The 20,348-nt window shown below is 43.3% G+C and overlaps 1 protein-coding gene across 1 annotated transcript; it reads left to right on the top strand.

The window, feature by feature from the left end:
• Positions 1 to 4,607: 4,607 nt before the first annotated feature.
• On the top strand, positions 4,608 to 6,437 carry LOC146698375 (uncharacterized). The gene is made up of 3 exons (XM_085473473.1): positions 4,608 to 4,730; positions 5,177 to 5,272; positions 5,352 to 6,437. The coding sequence occupies exons 1-3, from the start codon at positions 4,623 to 4,625 to the stop codon at positions 5,670 to 5,672; spliced, it is 525 nt and encodes a 174-aa protein (XP_085329599.1). The 5' UTR covers positions 4,608 to 4,622; the 3' UTR covers positions 5,673 to 6,437.
• The last annotated feature ends 13,911 nt before the right edge of the window (positions 6,438 to 20,348 follow it).

Below are 20,348 nucleotides of genomic sequence, written 5' to 3'. Positions count from 1 at the left end.
TAAAACCCCCAAATTACTATCCAAAATATACAGAATGCTTTCTAAAACAGATGAATCAATATCACTTCCTATTGCAAAATGGGAAGCGGATTTATCAGTTAACTTAGACCTAAACTTCTGGTCTCAGATTTGCTTAAAAACCTTTCATCTAATTAGAAATCCCAGTCTTCAATTAATTCAATACAAAATATTACATAGAGTGCACTATACAGGTCATCGGATGTTCAAGATGGGCTTTACGTCTACCAACAACTGCTCACACTGCCAAACCAATTCACCGGACAATTATATCCACGCTCTTTGGTTCTGTCCACCAGTTCAGAAGTTTTGGCGCGAGATATGTGAAGACTTATCGAAGTGTCTGAAATGTAACATTCCAACTTCCCCCTTAGTGTGTTTGTTGGGCAGCTTAGATAATGTCGCTTCAGAAAAGAATATCGCCCATATGGTTTTCACTGCCCTATGCATAGCCAAGAAAACAGTCCTCATGAACTGGAAAAATAAAAATAATCTTAATTCTAACCAATATAGAAATTATCTATTAGATTACATTAGTCTTGATACAGCCTCTGCCACCACATCAGATCAATTGCTCTGGGCTCCTTTGATCACCTAGTGGGGGTGGGGGGTCATAGTTTGGTCCCGCCTTCACTGTTGTGATTGGTGTGGGGGTAGGGACAGGCTTAGGGCGTCGGGGGGTTCCCCGGAGGCATCTTCCTTGGGGGGCTCAACCCGGGGTAGCGGTCATGTCCGGTTAGGGGCTCTGTTGGCTCTCAGGTGACTGTTTCCTCGCGGCTGCGTGCAGCGGGGCTAGGGGAGGGTCTGTGCTGACGGACGTGGGTTACTGACCTGGTAGCCTGGCTGCCCCTGGGTGGGTCCGGGATGGGCGTGAGGTTCTGGGGGCGCTCCGTCTCTGGGCTGGGGCCCGGGCCGGGCCTCGGGGGCTTGGGTCCTGGTTGGTGTGTTGCCGGGGTTGTGGGCGGGTGGGTGCATGGGGGCCCAGCCCTGGAGCAGGGTGCCGCCGGTGCATCGAGCCACCTGGGGGGCTCTTCAACTGGTGGGGGAGATTGTCACATCTTGCAGGAGCTTTCCTCTCCTCGGGAGCTCTCCCTGCAGGAGGGGGAGATACAGGAGAGGTGGAGGAAGATCTCAGCCTGGGTGTTTATTGTCTTATGTAGTCTGGAAGATGAGTGGATGGTGGGGTGGGTGCAGTTTTCTCTGTGGTGGGGTTGGGTGGACTGTCCCGGGCTCTGTGGGGCCGGGAGGCGCTGCTGCGCTGGGCCCCGGTCTGGATGGGCCTGGGCCCCCTTTCCCTGGCAGGTCGCGGAGTATGGGGGTGCCTACTGGGGTCAGCGGGGGAGCTGGCCCCAGGGAGGGGTCACTTCCTTCCCTCCCCATCTCCAGCTGCCTCCCTCTTCCCGCTCCACCACAACCACCCACACATGCAGGACCTTGGAGTAGGGGTATGTCACCAGGGTGCAGAGGAGGCTACCCCCCCCCCCCCCCCCCCCCCGTCCCCTTCTGGCTGCCTCTGCCTCAATTTTATTCCACAACTTAGACATTCACATTACTCACACTCTCATTACACATACATATAGGATCTTGGGGGTGGGCACGATACACGGAATCCAAAGTACCATCAGGGTGTACACCCCACCCCTGGCGTCGTTGCCCACCTCTCAAGGTTACATACACGTAGACATTGAGGGCTAGCAGGAGGGACCATGCGCTTACCTGCTGCTCTCTGGCAGGTAGCTCCATGCCCTCCTGGGTTTTAAATGCACCTTTGAACACACATGCATCAACACTACAATGAGCGGGTGGAGGGAGGTTTGGAGTCTTCTCTCACCCCCATTCTCTGCGACCTGCTGGAGCGGGGGGGCTAGGAGGAGGAGTTGGCCGTCCGACTGCGGTCTGGAGTGTGGGGCCTCCCTGCTGCTGCGGAGTCGGGGCGGTCTGCCTCCCCCCACCGCAGGGAAAAGGGTAACACCGCCTGGGTCTGGGTGCAGTTCCCCCTCCAGGGGCAAGGGTACCTAGACCCGGTTTGTAGAGTACGCTTGGGGAGTGTGATCGTGTGTACAGCGTCTCTTTATGTCTGTCTCCACGTTGGTTGAGTGTGGAGTAAGTGCATATGAGAGCATGAGGGTGGGAATGGATGTTTGTATATGTGTGTGCCTGTATTTCTGTGTCTATATGTCAGGTTGGGTGTCAGGCGCCACCTCTCTGGGGACATCTTAGGCCCTCCAAGGTTTGGAGGCCTATCTCCCCCTACCACCACTTCCCTGCCAGTGGCGGACTCCCTCAGACATCGGTGCGTTGGCGGTTCTTTGTGTCCGGGGATGGGCGTCCAGGTACACACCGGCTCACTCCTTGGCAGCCGCTTATCGGGGCCTGGAGCCTGGGGCTCGCTCGGGCCACTTCGGAGGTGGGGTGCCCTCGGCCTCTCGGTCTGGGGCTCGGTCACTCAGGCACGGCTGGCTGCCGGCGGAGCTCACGGGCGCGTCACTGCAACTCCCCCTGGCTTCTGCTCCGCAGCTGCTGAGTGAGCCCTCATCTGGGACTCTCCTCAGCTCTTTCTGGGACAGTGGCGCAGCTGCCCCTCTGTTGGTCTTCCTTGGTCTCTTGTGTTCTGGGGGCCTCTGGATGTCTGGAGTTTTGATCTCCTCCATACCTGCTTCATGCCCTGGAGGACGGGGCTGTGGCCCCCCCACACCCTCTAGCAGATCATTACATGAAGGAACCTTTTAAAAAAACAAGCACGTCCATGCTCACAGGTGTACACACGGGTGATCACACCCACAAACTACACCCTTTTTGGCTCCTACCTCAAAGCACACTGTGTTCTGTTGATCTTATGTGCTGCACAATAATGTTTAATATTTAGTATTTACTGTCATATTCCCATATATCATTGTGATGTTGTTTATTCTATTACTCTTGTTCTCTTCTGCTTGTTTTCTTTTTTCTTTCTCAGCAGGTGATCCAGGTGATCGATATATGCTTTTTTTTTTTCTTTCTTTCTTTTTTTTTTCTCTGCTCATTCTGTTGGTTTTTGTTTTTTGCCCTTCTCCCCCGTCCCTCTTCTCAGCTGTTTCTCTTTCCCTCTTTCTTTCTCCCCTTCTTTCCCCCAGTCCAGTCTGTCCCGTATTCAGTAAGTGAAAATAAAATGAACAATAAAAGGTGAATCAAATGGACCATTACGGCAAGGCTGGGATGGTCAATTTGGTAAAGTAAATCCGTTGGGCATCTTTCTTTGCCTTTAGACAACAATTCTGATGGCAAAAGAGCCAAACGGGACAGGCAAACAAAAAAAAACAAAAACAAATCATCAAACATTGGATAATAATAATCACTTTTAAAAATAAATAATGTAGGATTATCTAGGTGAATAAATATTATATTTATTTATCAGCCGAATTGTGAAAAAAACTTTACAATACTTAACCGTGTGAAATAAAGTATAAACAAGTGTGTGATGCTAAATATTAAGCAGTTGTGAGATACGTAACAATGAGGTATATTTGTATTAAAGATTATTAAATTCCAACACTTGGCCTTATGTGTGAGTATAACATGGTGAATGCTGAAATCCTCCCAAGGTGGGGAATTCCCAGACTGGGAGACCGGGTGCTGATCAGACCAGCTTGACAGCAGTTTAGGTCGAAGGTCGAGCCACTTGGGTTCATGCCAGCTATTGCAAGAAGATTCCACAAACACAGTAATAACCCAAAGGGTGAAAAGATTTCCACATTGACGCTGAAGAAGACAACAATGGTGTACGACGTGCTCTGCCCTTTCAACCTATGGCTCCACTGGAACAAAAGAGTGAGAGGTGAAAGAGTTTGTGTATAAATACACAGACAATACACATATGCTTTCAATTATGTAATTTAAGTGATCTAGGTAGCTTTGTACGTGCTTTGGAATTTGTACGTGTTTTGGAGTTTGTACGTGCTTTGTCTCTAGGGGCCACGGTATATATTTATATATAAACATATATAAATAAAACCACAGGGTTTTTTTAACATTAGTCATTTCTTTTGTGCATAATTTTATATTGGTGTTGATAATAAATTAATTAAAGCAACAAAACAACACTGTAAAAAATCAAACTTGCAGTTGTTGAGCTTACAGTCATTTCTTTCACAATTCAACAATAAAAGTTCAGTTGGCCCATAAACTCAAATACATTAAGGGTTTCAACTAATCATTTAACGTTTTGGAGCAAAAGTTGGTCTCAGATGAAATTTATTGCTGGCAAAATGAATGAATTCAAGTTTTACATGAGTTGAAGCTATTGGCGCCTTTCTGTGCCTGAGTACGCATGCGCATCTCATATTTTTGGATGCTACGGGGGCCAATTTGCGCTTTTGCAAGGACTGAAAGCCACCTGGCCGTCTGCCCTAAAAGAAAAAAAATCCAATCAAGGCCTGACCAATAGATCAACCGAGACTAACTAAATGTTTTGAAATTAAGCTCTTTTAACCAAATTTGAAAACAATGTGATTTTTATATAATGTACCTTTAAAAGTTTTCTTCTATTTTTTTTTTTTTTTTTTGTTGCTTTGTAGATTTGTGCGGAATTCTCACGCATTACCACCAAGGATCTCAAGGGGACCTTCATGACTGCCCTCAACACTTACTCACTTCGGCTGATTAAGCTGTATCGAATTAGAAAAGCTGCTTTCCGCAATGACATGGATTCCCTGTTGCAGAAGTTTGATGAACAGGTAATATATAAAAATGTATTTGTGTCTGGTTTATGAGGAACCTGAAGTTCCCACTGTAACGAAAGATACTTTATTAAATATTTACTAAATTGATGTAAAAATTGTTAGTTTTCAAAAAGTGTGTCCTGAATGGGATTATAAGCTAACAAGCAGCGCTGTGTTTGGCAGATTGCAGGTCATGACAGACAGTTCAACTCTTTTCCCACTCATGGCACTTTTTGTTATAAATGTTGTAATAAGTGTGCTACATTTGTTGCACATCAAAATTACTTAAAAAATAAATAAATAAAAAAAACTGACAAAAACATGACCAATTATCTGTAATAACTCATTTCAACATCTTATTTCTTAAGGCTGTATTTTGAGCAACAACACTTAATGTGTTTTAAAAACAAAATGGTAGGTTTATAAATGAGACTGAGTCTTATTTGATTTCCTTGTTTTAGGTCTCAAACATAGTCCAGCATCGACGAACCATCAGTTTGGAAGGGTTACCGATATTTGTTCGCGACGACGAGACCAAACTCTTCTTAACATGTCTGGTGAGTATGCAAATCTACTCAATCTTCATTTTTGGTTTTCAGAGACTTATATGTACTGTTGTTTTTTTATTTTGCATAGGATACAGATCCAGTTGAGAGGGCAACCCGAGGTGTTACGGTGGGCATCCTCACTGTTCTGGAGGACTACGTGGGACCCAACTCGCAGTCCACAGTGGTCAACACTGCCATTGTTTTGGAAGAGGACATTATTCTTGATGATCTGCCAGACCTTCCCACTGCCTTTGCCTACTTGTTTGGCCTACTTTATGGGCTCAACATGGAGTTTCCCAAAGAACTCAAGTACACATTTGAAGCTGTGCAACACATTTTTATGGAGTTGACATCTACCTGTTCCCAGAGGATAAGAAGCTTCAAAACCAAGCTCTTAACCAAAGTCTAACCTATTTGACAACATGTTCAACTCAAATGCAACTTGTGTAAAACAGAATGGCAATTTGTTTTGATTTACAGTTTTTGGGTTTCATGGCAAGTTGCTCTGAAAAAAGTTAATTTCTGTCTTTAAGAAAACGGTATGGTGCAGAAAGTTCTGAATCAATGTCTTCTGTTCTAACTTTACCTAATGTAGCTTGCATGGCTGATTGCAGATTTCATGTCTAACATGTTATTATAAGATGTTGAAAGGTTTTATTCTAACTTGAGCTGTTTTAAAAAATTTTATAATCTGGTTTTATGTACATTTGTACTAGTTTTATAACCAATGTGGCGCGATACTGAACTTCACAGGAAATTGGAGTGTTGATACCATTACTATTAAAAGACAAGTGGTGGAAACATTTGTTTGAAAGTTGTTTGCTGTATGGAAACCAGATAGAAGTTGTTCACATCCTGCCATCTGATGTTTTGAATCTGTTTGTTAGTGACTATCTATCAAGATAGGTTTGATATTCTGTCTGACAACACCACCTTTAAAATTGGATGAGTAACATTTGTTACAAAAATTTTTTTGTGTTTTTGGAAGGACTTTATTTGTGGCTGAATGTTGTCAGTATGTTAAAAATGGCTGATCTCAAAAGTCAACATTGTCAGTGGTGCAGTTGTGTTTGAACACAAAGTTATTTGAAAATCAACTGTGTAAACATTCATTGGTACAACAGGGAGCACCTCATGAAAACTATGAAAGATACTTTTTCTAAACTTTAGGAAATTGATTGGCAAAACAAAAAAAATATGTTGTGTAAACTTTAGGAAATACGTTGCCGAAACTAAAACTAATACCTTGTGTAAACTTTAGGAAATACGTTGCCGAAACTAAAACTAATACCTTGTGTAAACTTTAGGAAATACGTTGCAAAAACAATAAAATATGAGTTGAGAAAAAGGACAATTATTAATTTTGTCAACACAAAAACATTAGCTAAAGCAACTTATCTCCTAAACTTGAAATTATAAGTTATCCATCAGAACCTAAAAACGTAAATGCAGTCGGTTGCCTTGAGTTTTTAAGTTTTAGCAACGTTTTTTTTTTTTTTTTTACAGTGAACCTGAAGAGCCGGTTGGGAGCCGAAAGAGCCGGCTCTTTCCAGTGAGCGGAGCCGAAAGAGGTGGTTCTCTAAAAAGAGACGGAATTCCCATCACTATATCCAAGTGTCTTCATCAGTTCACAAAAAGAATGCGTTGAATAAAGTTTGACTTATCTGACTGTTTTGTTTTGCTTAATGCACCTTGTAATCCGTTGTGCCTTATGATATATTGTGGTAATGTGAAGTTCTAGTATTTTTATTAGTTTGTCGTAGTTGAGTGTGGTCTAGTTTATGTTATCATCCATGTCTTCTTGTTTATGAGTCTTTTCTTGTTTGTCATATGTTATGTTAACTCCGGGTCCAATAACAGGCACCACACCCGCAGTAGATGTGCTCGGTCTTGCAGCAAGCTATCAAATACGGTGCATTTCTCGGCTTTTAACAAAATGCTATACGTCGCTAGGTGTTTCATCAGATTCGAGGTGTTACCTCTTTTGCACAGTATCACCCTAAAGCACTTATTGCAGGCTGCTGAGTTCGCATTTTTTGCTGTGAAGTACAGCCAGACTTTTGACCGCTTTGCCTTGGGCATTTTTAATCTGTAGCTCTGCTCTAAAAGAACTACGTTCCTGGCCCCGCCTACTATCCTTGGAAAGGTAAAATGATTGGCTAGAATCCAAAGTGTATGACATCTCAGGAAAAAAAAGCACCGAAATAAAGCACTGAAATGTGCGCTGTTTTTCAGTCTGGTTACTACTGTTATGGATACCGGTACCCATCCCTACTCTGGACATCTTCTGCTTACACATTTTATATGCTAAGTTATCGCTAAGCTAAGCTAAGATTGGCGAGGCCAAGCTAAGTTTTGGCTAAGCCAGTGTGGGCATTCTCAGTCTACGTAGGGTTGCCAACCGTCCCTTAAAAAACGGAATCGTCCCGTATTTCGAAACAAAAGTACACGTCCCGTATTGAGCTAATAAGGGACGCACTTTGTCCCGTAATACAGTGAGAATCAAAAGTAGTCTATAACTTTTAATGGAATTAACGCTTTGTTTGAAAACATAATTCCCAGCCCCTCTCCTGCTTTGTGACCAATGAGCTGACAGCACACTTTGACAATTCGAGTATGACAATTCAGATTACCGCTCATCTCATTGGTCGAGGAAAGGTCGCTTACGGAGAAAATACCGGAAGACAACAGATGACCACAACAAGAAGCATGGCCAACAGGGAAACAAACGCAGACACTGCGGTGCAAGTCTCGGATGACAGTACACCTAAAGCTGGGCAGACACTGTGCGATTTTTTTCAGTCACGTTATTCAGCTCCTGCTCAAACTGCACGATTGACTCGCAGGGGTTAGAAGTTCGTAGGTCACGATGCAGGTCTCACACTATACCGCCCGATGCTCTGATGTGACCTGAGTGCTCACACTGTGCCTCCATAAAATGAAGGTTATTGTCATGTATTGATATGGCTATGTCTTAAGGTGATGACCTTTGAACCGGATGTTGTTGTCCGGAGGAAGCCCCATTAAGTGGCTAGTTGTAAGATGGACAGTGTTCAATAAAGCAACATAAAGACCGTGCTTTATGTCCTGATTCAATTCGGAGTGCTCTGCCTAATTTAGTAATAAGGTGGGCACACAACAATGGCGACGAGGACAACACGGACCTGGATTTGTTTTTGTGAGAAGTGTCAGTTCAACATGGACAGACTCGTGTTCATGGGAATACTGCTGACACAGAAAGGCATTGGCCCGACTGAAGAAAGAGTGAGAGCTGTGGTGGAAGCCCGAGAACCGAAGAATGCTACTGAGGTGAGAAGCTTTCTTGGACTGGTAGGCTTCAGTAGCAGGTTCATACCACAGTTTGCTACACTCTCTGAACCACTAAGATGTTTAACTCGAAAAGAAACTATGTTTACATTCGGGCCAGAACAAAAGCAAGCATTTGAAAGACTAAAGACTGAGTTAGCCAGAGCAGGTACCCTAGCCTATTTTGACAAAGAAGCCCCAACCAGAGTCATAGCAGATGCAAGCCCTGTAGGCTTGGGCGCAGTGCTAATTCAAATACAGAACGGAGAAGAGGTACCAGTGTGCTACGTAAGTCGGAGTTTAACAGACTGTGAGCGAAGATATTCTCAAACAGAAAGAGAAGCCCTAGCACTAGTATGGGCATGTGAGAAACTACATCCATATGTGTATGGCAGGAAGTTTGACCTCATCACAGACCACAAGCCATTGGAGGTCATATACAGCCAGAAATCTAAACCTTGTGCACGCATAGAAAGGTGGGTTCTCAGACTGCAACCATATGACTTTAAAGTAGTGCACATTGCGGGAAAACAGAACATTGCGGATTCACTGTCAAGACTGCTGTCTGACACAAAAGAGATACACAAGCATGAATCTGAAGAATATGTGAGATTTGTTGCAGTTAATGCTACTCCAAAAGCACTCACAACAAGAGAGGTTGAAGAAGCCTCTGCTACAGACTCAGAATTAACAGAAGTGCGAAGAGCTATTGAAAATGGACACTTTGAAAAATGCAAAACATATGCACCCATTGCAAATGAACTGTGTGTCATCGGCTACATAGTTTTGCGGGGAACTCGCATTGTATTGCCAGAAAACCTGAGAGCTCAAGCACTCTCAAAGCTCATGAAGGACATTTAGGAATTGTTGGAACCAAACAGCATCTCAGAACAAAAGTTTGGTGGCCAGGGATGGACAAAGCTGCAGAAAAGTTTTGTAAAGCTTGTCACGGATGTCAAATAGTAGCCAGACCAGATCCACCTGAACCACTGAGAAACACACTTTTACCATGGCGACCATGGACCATGGCGAGATGTGGCGGTAGACTTACTGGGACTGCTACCTTCGAACCACTCAATACTTGTACTGATAGATTACTACAGTCGGTACTATGAGTATGATGTAATGTCATCTACAACTGCTGAAAAAGTCATTGACTCTATTGACTGTATATTTAGCAGACATGGGCTACCAGTTACCATCAAATCTGATAACGGCCCACAGTTCAAATCTGAGCTGTTCAGAGAATATTGTGAAACTAATGGAATCAAACATATAAGAACTACACCAAAATGAGCTCAAGCAAATGGAGAAGTGGAACGTCAGAATGCATCTGTCACGGTCCTGAGTCTGTGGACTCAGTGTTTTTCTGTTTGTATTAGTTATCTTTGTTTTCATGATGTGTTTTGATTCTCTTGGGTTTGATTTCTGTCACTGTATCCCCTAGTTTAGTCCACGTCTGTTCAGTTTCCTGTTTTACTTTGAAAGTCTGTGTACTATGTCAATGTGTTGAGTTTTGCCTCCCCTTGTCTTGTCATGTCTGATGAGTCCCAGCTGTGCTCTCCTCCTGTTTCACATTCCCTAATCACCTCAGTATGTATTTAAGCCCTGTGTTTTTCCCTGCCAGTTGTTGCGTCCTCCACGTTTGTTGTGTGTGTATCCATGGTCGTCTTCCTTCAGCGTCTCCTGTCTAGTTAGTTTAAGTTGTTGTTTATGCATCGTCCAAAGGTGACTCTCCAGCAAATAAAGCCGTCGTTTAAGTTAATGTTTTGTCTCCGAGTCCTGCACGTGGGTCCAGCCACTGACAGCCACACAACTCATCGTGACAGAAGGACGCAACCATAACATGGACCCAGCGGACTCAGCTCACCTCGAGAGAGAGGTGGACCTTGCTCGCATCCTCGGACTGATGACTCGCATTAGCCACGCCTCAGATTTGCAGAAGTTCTCAGTCGGGCTGAATGCAATACAAACCATATTTGACAGAAATCCTCAACTGCGCAAGCTGTCTATTGCCTCGGAGTTCAGCCGTTCGCTGACCCAGGCTAAGGAGGCAGTCAAAGCCCGGGAGCTGGCCCAATTCACCCTCATCTCCTCATCCACACCGCCTCAGTCACAGCGAGCAAGCCTTCTCATGGCGCCGCAGCGGGCGGAGCATTCTAAAGCCCCTCTGCAGCAGCTGAAGTCGCAGCATCGGACTCCTTCCTCCCTCACGTCTGGTTCCGACCACCCCTCACCTGCCTCATGCCTGGCAGGAATGTGGTCGGAGGATGAGGGACCAGTCACTGTTGCTCCGACACTCTCCGTTTTTTCTGTCGCTCCGGTTTCTAAGAGAAAGCGGCGTTCTCGTCGTCGCCGTCCCTCACCGCAACCCGAGTCCAGTTCTGAACTGCTGGACGTGGTGAGTGAACAGAACAGTTGTCACCCGGCTTCTTCCACGCTGGGAATTTCCCGCTCTGAGCCGGCGAATTCGAAGTCGGTTAACTTTTTGACTGTTAACTCAGGGCCTGCAAAGACAGAAACTGATGATCCCAAGGTGGCTGACTCTGAGGCTGTCTTTCGGGACTCTGAGCATTCTAATCTTCCCTCTTTTGTGTCTTCAAAGTTTGAGAATATTCAGGAATCAGATGACCTTATTTCAGAGTCAAAAGAGGTTTTTTGTCCTGTAACTGAGAGTGGTGTTTCTGGGTTTCATTCTGAAAAGACTGGGGTTTCTGTTTTCGCTTCTCAGTCAGGTTATGTTGATTCCGAGCCATCTGTTTTTGGATCAGTTAATAGTGAGTTTCCAGATGTAGATTATATATGTGAATCTGTTATGAAATTTTCTGACTTGGACAATCATGATCTCACTCGGGACATTAAAGATGCAGCTCAAAAGACCATTTCTATTACCGCTAAACTAAACAGGGACAGTTCAATTTCCCAGCCACATTCCATCTATGCTGTGCAGGCTAGACCTCATGAGGCTGTTGTTGGTGTTGCTTCACCCATGGTTTACGCGGCTCACCAGCCAGTTCATTCTGAGGCTTCCTATGATAAACCTCATGTTTCCATAACCTCCACCGAGTTAAATTTCACAAGCCTAGAGTCTGCTTATTCAAAGACTGTTTGTGTTGCTCATTGTGAACTCTTCCAGACTATACGTCCTGTGACTGTCCAGGTTAAGACCAACCAGGTGTCATCTGCTGTTACCAAGCTGGCAAAAATACTTGGTTTGAACACTGCAGAAGTGGTTGCTCAAGTTAAAGTTTCGGATCCACGATCATGTTTGTATGACTCTGTGCGCCGTGCTTTTCAGCCAGTAGCCCTGGACACTGTGTGTGCAACTTCCCACGCTGCGTTTTGTAAGACTGTGTTTTATGTTGCTTCACACCCAGTTTCTTCAGATACCGCTTGTATAATTCCTCCAGCACCTGTGACTGCCCCTGAACTCGTTTTTTCTAAGACTGCTAACGTCAACCTGGACAACTTAAGAATAGCGGTTTTACCAAGGTCAGCCTGCCGTAAGTCTCGGTTTTCTAGAACCATGTCTGGTGCCATAAACCTGGTTTTCCCAGTGACTGTTACAGCTCCTCTGCTCTGCTCTCCGCATCCGGTTCCAGTTCCCAGGCAGACTATGGCTCCGTTCATCCCTGCACCTGTATCTGCTCCACGGGCGGGGATGGTGGGCGCCCGGTCATTGCCTGTGCCTGTTCTGGTTCCCTGGGTGGGGGCAACTGAGACCCCGCTGACTCCTGCACCCGTTTCAGCTCCTCGGGTGGGAGCAGCAGCGGTCCAGCTAGCTGCTGCACCCACACCGGCCCCCAGGGGTACGGCTGCCAGAACACAGCTCTTCCCTGGCCCTGTATCTGTTCTTCAGGTGGCGGTGGCTGAGGTTCGACCAGGCCCAGTACCCGTCCCTGTTCCCCGGAGAGGAGTTGCTGAGAGTCTGTTACCCGCTCTGTTGCATGTTCAACAACCATCACTACACCCAGCACGACCTTCATTGCGACCACCACTACAACTTCTGTTTCAGTCGACCGTCCAGTCTCACGTCATGTTAGCTGGGGGTTCAGGTGAACCCAACCAGCGTCCTGCCTCGTCTGCTGGGGGTTTAGGAGAACCCAGCCAGCCTCATGCCACGTCTGCTGGAGGGCCCGAGGAGCCCGTCCGGCCTCATGCCACGTCTGCTGGAGGGCCCGAGGAGCCCGTCCGGCCTCATGCCACGTCTGCTGGAGGGTCCGAGGAGCCCACCCAGCCCCACGCCTCGTTAGCTGAGGGTCCTGGAGGACCCAGCCAGCACATCCTCACATCTGCTGGTGGTCCTGGAGGACCCAGCCAGCACATCTCCACATCACCTCCTGCAGCCGTCCCGCTGCCGTCAGGTTCCGCAGCCGTCCCGCTGCCGTCAGGTTCCGCAGCCGTCCCGCTGCCGTCATCTTTGCCTGGTCCGGCCTCCGCACCCTCATCTTCACCTGGTCCGGCCTCCGCACCCTCATCTTCGCCTGGTCCGGCCTCCGCACCCTCATCTTCGCCTGGTCCGGCCTCCGCATCCTCATCTTCGCCTGGTCCGGCCTCCGCATCCTCATCATCTTCAGCTCCGCCTTCGTCTGGTCCTGCCTCGTCTGGTCCTGCCTCGTCATCATCTTCAGCTCCGCCTGGTCCTGCCTCGTCTGGTCCTGCCTTGTCTGGTCCTGTGGTTGCCACGCCGCCGTCGGTGCCAGCTCGACCTGTTCCGCCTCGCCTCTGCCAGCCGTTTTCCAGGCCACTAAGTTGGCGTCATGGCCTTCGGGGACGGCCTCCGGAAGGAGTTCGTCGCCACCGCTGGCATCGCGGCCGCCCTCCGGACCTGCTCAGTGGCCACCACTGCCTTCCGAGTGGTCGGCCTCCAGAACTGTTTGCCCGTCGCCGCCGTTGCTGTGTGCATGGTTGGCCCCCTGAACTGTTTCGGCTCTTGTGTTGTCGACTCCCGGACTTTGCTATGGACTCGTGGATAGTCTTGTTTTGTGTTGACCTGTTTTTGGTTTGTTCTGGTCTCTTGTGCTCCTTGTTGTTTGGTCTCTGTCCCTCCTTCCTGGGCCCCCTCCGCCCACCCTGGCCTGGTGCTTTGTGCCTTTTTTGTTTGGGGCTGTCGGGAGCCAGCCCTTTGAGGGGGGGTACTGTCACGGTCCTGAGTCTGTGGACTCAGTGTTTTTCTGTTTGTATTAGTTATCTTTGTTTTCATGATGTGTTTTGATTCTCTTGGGTTTGATTTCTGTCACTGTATCCCCTAGTTTAGTCCACGTCTGTTCAGTTTCCTGTTTTACTTTGAAAGTCTGTGTACTATGTCAATGTGTTGAGTTTTGCCTCCCCTTGTCTTGTCATGTCTGATGAGTCCCAGCTGTGCTCTCCTCCTGTTTCACATTCCCTAATCACCTCAGTATGTATTTAAGCCCTGTTTTTTTTTTTTTTTTTTTTTTTTTTTTTATATCAAACCACTTCTTTAATATCGTTAATTCCTGTGTGATCATTTCCAAAACCTGTGGCAATTCCCCACCTGCACACAGTATATTTGTGTCATCTGCAAATATTACAAACTTTAAAATCTCCGATACTCTGCAGATATCATTTAAGTACATAATAAACATTTTTGGACCCAGTACTGAACCTTGAGGTACTCCACAAGCTATATCCATCAAATTAGATTTATATTCATTTATTTGTACATATTGTTGCCTATTCCCTACATAGCTTTTTAACCATTCCAAAACCACTCCCCTAAACCCGTACTTTTCCAGTTTTTTTAATAGAATTTCATGATTAACAGTATCAAACGCCTTCTTTAGATCTAAGAAAACTCCGAGCGCATACCTCTTATTATCCATACATTCCGTTATCTTTTCCATTAAATCTATCAGTGCCAAGTGCCAATATAATTTATTTTGTGTAATAAACAACTGCAAGGATAGATGATTACAACAAATAGACGACTAATACATAAAAGTAATACATAGATGAATAATGATGATGAGTTATGATGCGTAATCATGGGAACAAGCGGGTTTACAAACAGGAGCAGCTGATTAGCATTAGAAAAGCTGAAATAATATCTCAACTGAAGCCAATTGTACTAAATGCACTATATGTGCACTGTTACAAGAATATTTTTGTTCTATTGCTTTCTATTAATTTATATAATTTTAAGTTAAGCAGGACAGAGTTCTTTTAAAGAAAGATTTACTTATATTCTCGAAGTTAAGCATGACAGGCTTCTGTTTAAGAAAGAGACCTGTTTTACTGTGTTAATGTTGTCATTTTGAGCTAAAAATAAATGGCTAAATGATCATCACACCTGAATCACATGATTAGTTCATTACCAGGCCTCTGGAGAACTTCAGGACATGTTGAGGAGCTAATTTAGCCATTTAAATCAGCTGTGTTGGTTTGAGGACACATCTAAAACCTACAGGGACACCAGCCCTCATGGACTGAGATTGCCCACCCCTGGGCTAGACTAAGCTAAGTTTTAGTTTGAGTTGGTGATTTTTATCATGTTTATTTGCCTCATTTTACTTTATTTAACATCATAAGTAATGGAAAGATGATTACATCTTTCCATTTCCATCCTACTACGAGCAAAGGCCATCAGCGTAGTAATAAGGTCCATAATAGAAGTATGTGGCTGTAATATGTTATGTAGCCTACTAACGTGATTATTGGTGTTTACATTAGATTGTAATCTGTGTTGTTTTCTTCATTCTGTTTTGTAGAACCACACACACATACACTCACACACATTGTCGGCGTGCTGACGCCTCTCCCGATCCTTTGAATCTGACCTGGTGAAAGACCACAACGACTGACTCAACAAACGACTCGAGACAGACTCCTTCAATTCATCAACTTCTTTATTTCAACCCCTGCGCAGGAGGGAATCAGCTCAGCATGAAGCATCTTGCAGATTCGAAGGGCAGTTCTTCGAACCTTATTTACCTCCCACCTTTCCTGTTATTCTGTTATCACGTTCACCTATACGTCATGCACAGTTTCGATCAAAACAACTTCTTCCTCATCTCTCATCTTCTACCTTTTCTTTTAAGGTCTTGCCCTATCTTTAACCCCTTTCTTAATTGCATATCTTAATTGTGCATGTGTGTGTGTGATGTACATGTCTCTGCCTGCAATGTGTGTGTGTTCCTGTCTGTACTGTGGGAGTGTGTGTGGGTCATGTCAGTGTGCGATTCGTAGGTGTCAAGTGTGTGTTGCGCCAGGGGTTTATGCTCTCCTCCTTAGTTCTGCTTTTCTAGTCTATACTTATCCAAGGTGTTAAACTGTTCTTCACACTGCCCTTTTGCCCCCCTCTTGTCTACAACTTTTGTACTATAAGTATCCCGTCTGTGCATCTTGTTCCTGTAATGTTGCTTCAACTATTCTTGCTCCTAAGGTCACACAGAGGCCTGCTTAAACCTATAATGCTGAAAAGTATAATGCTAAAAAGCTATATAATGCTATATAATTCCACAACATACACACACATATGCCCACGTATGCAAGTGTTCCACTAAATCTGACAATTAAAGCAATGGAAGATCATCACCTGGCTTTGTCATTTGCTTTGAGGGTCATACTGGCATTTAACCAGTGTGATCACCACCACAGGAAACTGAGCTCTAGCATCAGAAATCAACATAACGGGATTATTTTCAAAATCAAGTACTTTCTTCTTAAAAATTTATTTTGGAATACTTTTTGAATTAGGGTTTGTAAAACAAATTGAATTAACCAGTATGTATTTTCTGTCTGAAAACTGAATTTTGACAGTGTAAGACTCAACAAATGAAGAAGACATTGAGAGACAGTACACATAGTCACAGAAAAATACCATTCGTGTTTTTTCAAAAAAAAAAGTTGAGAATACCGCCTGCAGAAAAAAACATTATATATCTACATCAGTAAATATCAAAACACTAATGCCATCATTCAAAGTACTATGCAGAGTTGCAGTGCAGCAAACCACATGATACCAGACCAGCTCAAATGCCCCGCAGCTTTAGATATGATTTAGATAAGATGGGTGCTGCAAAAATGAAGGCTGTTGGTCTGTCTAATAACAGAGCTGCAAGGAAGTATAGAGGAAGTATAAGAGGGCAGAGAGTTGAGGGTTTGCCTCCCTTTTCCATATCCTATCTCTGTGACATACAATTTTGTGCTGTTTATGTCATTGAAGTCTATATCAGTAAAGATATAGACTGAACATTAAATATGATGTGAAAGTGCCAGTATAAAGCTGCAAGCTGTTTAGTTTGTCTCTGATTTTTGAAAGAGCGCTAATGAATCAATCAAGCATGTAAAATGTCAAAAAAAAAGTTTTGGGGAAGTCACAAGTGTTTATTTGGACAACAAAAAAGTTACTGAAAAAATTAATGTTAATCAGTTTGATGTTATTTTAGTGAAGTTAAACCTAGGCTATTTCTGATTCATTGGTGTAGAGGCAAAAGAGAAACTGACTCAGGACACAGCCCTAAAATCTAGTTATAAATAGTTCTAATAATAAGTAGCTATAAAAACTTTTACAAGAATTTTGCCCATGTGTTCGATTTATGTTACTAAGCAGGACATCACAACTGTGGTCTGAAACAGGAAATGGTTTTCAGTTTGCAAAGTAAACAGTACATTTGCATTATGACTGAAACTAGCACTGGCACAAAACAGACATCTCGACACAGTATAGACTCGACTATAAATACACTAAGAGTTTTCTGTGGAGAACAAGCACAACAAACAAAAGGTGAAAACATTGACACTGACATTAAAAAAATTAAAAATTAAAACAGAAAAAAAAAAGAGAGAAACCCAGGACGTCAGAGATATTGTAAACGACACTAAGATGTCAAGATGTTGATACAGAAATTAAACAAAAAGAGGCACAAACAGGAACACTTAGGTGACTATTGCTGGGAATAATAACACCTGACGTAAACCAAAGCAAGAAATATCATAAAAATTAAGATACAACACTAGAATAACGATAAAATAGACACACAGGAATCAAAGGTTACAATCAAAACAAGAATATTAACATTTCAAATGGAAAAACAAAACAACAAAACGCCAATTATGAGGTATAAGCTATCTAAATACAAGCTATATAACGAAGAAGTCAAGACAATCTGAATTGCCCATGGTATCGATTCAAATTGTCCTCTGGCACAGTTATAGGTATTAGTTGCTACTAAAAACAAACAAAGCAGTTGGAAGCAACGGGCTGAACCATTTTTAAATTAAGTGGGGGGGGGGGGGGGGTATTATGCAATATATTAGAAAGATTATTTTATGACGACACATGCCACCACAGTAGATCCTCCCCTGATTAGTCTGAGTTATATTAACCAGTCAGTTTGATCAGTCATTTTTCTGTATTCATCAACAGCCAAACAGGAGCACTTCACCAAAGGTATGCAATCTTGTTATTTTGTACAACCGTAAAATCCATGGTTATTTTCTATTCAGGAAAACACTAATCTTGTAAAATAAGCTAATTAACTAATATTAGGTAAATTAGCTAAACTGCTTGAGAGCACTGATGTGAGGACTTCACTGTTTTTTTCTGTCATAAATACAACTTGTCTAAAAAGCCTCAGACAGTGGCAGTGCGGTATGTACTTGCTGTAAAACTCCAGATATTATCTGTTATGGTGCATTTAAACCAAATTTAGAAAGTGGTTTTAGTTACATACTATGTCTACCTAATGAGGAGAATTTATGCAAAATCGTGGTGAGTGAAATAAATATAAGCGAATGTTTGTATTAAAATAGTTCAGCTTTTGTTAAAAAAAATTGTTTGGGCTGTAACATCAAAAATGCCTGTCTGTTTTTATGTGAATTAAGCGCATACAATGCAAAGGTCCAAAATGACCAAGGTATTGCGCTTCTTCAAAGACTACAATGTACCTCCTCTACCATTTAAGGTGTCTTTATATTTTGAGATTAGGATGTAGTTTTTTGTTTTGTTTTAATTTTTTTAAGTAGTCTGTCAGGCTTCGTTGAAACACAGGTGTGTCAAACGAACTGCAAGCCGGCTATATACAATTACATCTGTAATGATAACAGCAAAGTATCATGTTTTATGTTGTTAATACTCCTAGACTGTAGGGGGAGCTAGAGAGCTAGAGGGAGTTACCTCTGGGCAGAATGTGATGGCAAAGCGTTGTTTTACATTTACAAATACCTTCTCTTCAAGTAATGGTGTCATTCTTGAGAACCCCCAACAACATAAAGAAACAAGACAGCATCCAGCCCATGAGATTATTTCATGTCAATTATTAATGGCCAGTTTGTATGTGGGACTGCTGAAACCATGCAGGCAGGGACGGGTATTTATTTTGATAAGCAAATCATGCAACCATTCACATACAAAGACAGAACAGACTCATACCATTTTGTGAAAAAAGGCAGGAAGGCAGACATTCCAAAGACAAGTGTAGTGGTACAGGCCAGGTACACAGAGAGAAGGGAATTTTTTTAAATCCAAGCACATCTGGAAAAAGTGAATATGCAGGACTGTGTGCATGTAGCATAGAGCCATGGCTCAGTGTCTGGGTGTCTGGCTTCTAAAAGGCCTGAATGAGCACTTGAAGCCATTTATAGTATTGACTTGTTTGAATACAGTTTAAAAAAAACCAAAAACAACAACAACAACTGGACAGTATGGGTAATGAGCTACCAGAAAGGTCTGAGCAGCATTTCCTGCTTTTTAAAGTACTGATGATGTCATATTTGACATGAGCAGGTTAAACCAAGAGGAGGGGTTTCTTTTACCATAGGAATGCTTCCTTTTGTTTGTTTCATGATACAAAGGGATTTGTTGAATATTTTTTCTTAGATAGAGCCATTTAGTTTTAGTTTTAGATTCCTCAGCTCAAGCTAGTGGTAGTGGCTACTTGAAGGGAAATTGATAGCCCTATATATAGTCAGTCTCTGATTCAGAGGAGGAAGGAAAGGTAAGCTGTGTCACTGAATCCATGTGCGTTTGATTTTTGTTAATTGAGTTAATTATGAAGGGTTTTAGCAAGTTTCACATGTGATGGAGGTCACTGTAAATATATTGCTCATTCCACTTTCCTTATCACTCGAGTCAGACTATCTTACAGTGACATAGAATTGGGTACTAATAAAGTACTGCATTTCTTTCATAGTTATAACTTGTCTACAAACTCTCAGAGAGTGACAGTGTATGTTTTTCTGCCTAATAGTTGAAAAAATGCAGGTGTACCGTTTAAGGTGTATTCAAACCAAACACAAAGGTCATTACAGTTCATTACAAGAACAGATGGTGATTCATTTGTGTCATGCTGCTTCATGAAAATCCATCATCTATGGATTTTTGTTTATTTACACCACTGATTATTTTCCTGCACCTTTTATTGATAACTTGAGTTAAAAACAAGCATGTCCCAGTCATCCCCATTACTTTTTTTTTGTAAGCCCTGTATCATAATTATAATTTAGTTTGAGATATGCAATCTTATAACAAATTGCTAATAATAAATTAGTTGGTATACCTCTTTTTTTCATGACTGCTCTTAAATTTCTTCAATTACTTCTTGGCTCACCTGAAATCTAGACCTTAATCTGCCTTAACGTTTAAATCTGTAAGTGAATTCATTACTGTTCATGTTGATTTAACTCTAAGGTCTGATATGGACAGTCTTCATTTGTGTCATAACTTCAGCTGTACTAGACTCAAGCAGAAATTTAAAACACACTTGTTCACTTGTTTTGTTTTTGTTCTGTTGCTGCAGGTCTCAAAGCAATGATTGCA

Source organism: Copadichromis virginalis, linkage group LG11 (assembly GCF_057382275.1).
Source record: "Copadichromis virginalis isolate Kocher_CV1m ecotype Utaka linkage group LG11, C_Virginalis_male_GT1.1, whole genome shotgun sequence".
Taxonomy (NCBI): domain Eukaryota; kingdom Metazoa; phylum Chordata; class Actinopteri; order Cichliformes; family Cichlidae; genus Copadichromis; species Copadichromis virginalis.
Note: the sequence above shows the minus strand (reverse complement) of the source record. Positions and strands in the feature narration are given on the sequence as shown.

What these genes read in the sequence shown, in the direction of transcription:
- LOC146698375 (XM_085473473.1), top strand. Translation starts at nt 4,623, where the DNA reads ATGACTGCCCTCAACACTTACTCACTTCGGCTGATTAAGCTGTATCGA. An exon ending in TGCAGAAGTTTGATGAACAG is followed by an intron (nt 4,731 to 5,176) that starts GTAATATATAAA and finishes TCCTTGTTTTAG; the next exon opens with GTCTCAAACATAGTCCAGCA. An exon ending in AACTCTTCTTAACATGTCTG is followed by an intron (nt 5,273 to 5,351) that starts GTGAGTATGCAA and finishes TATTTTGCATAG; the next exon opens with GATACAGATCCAGTTGAGAG.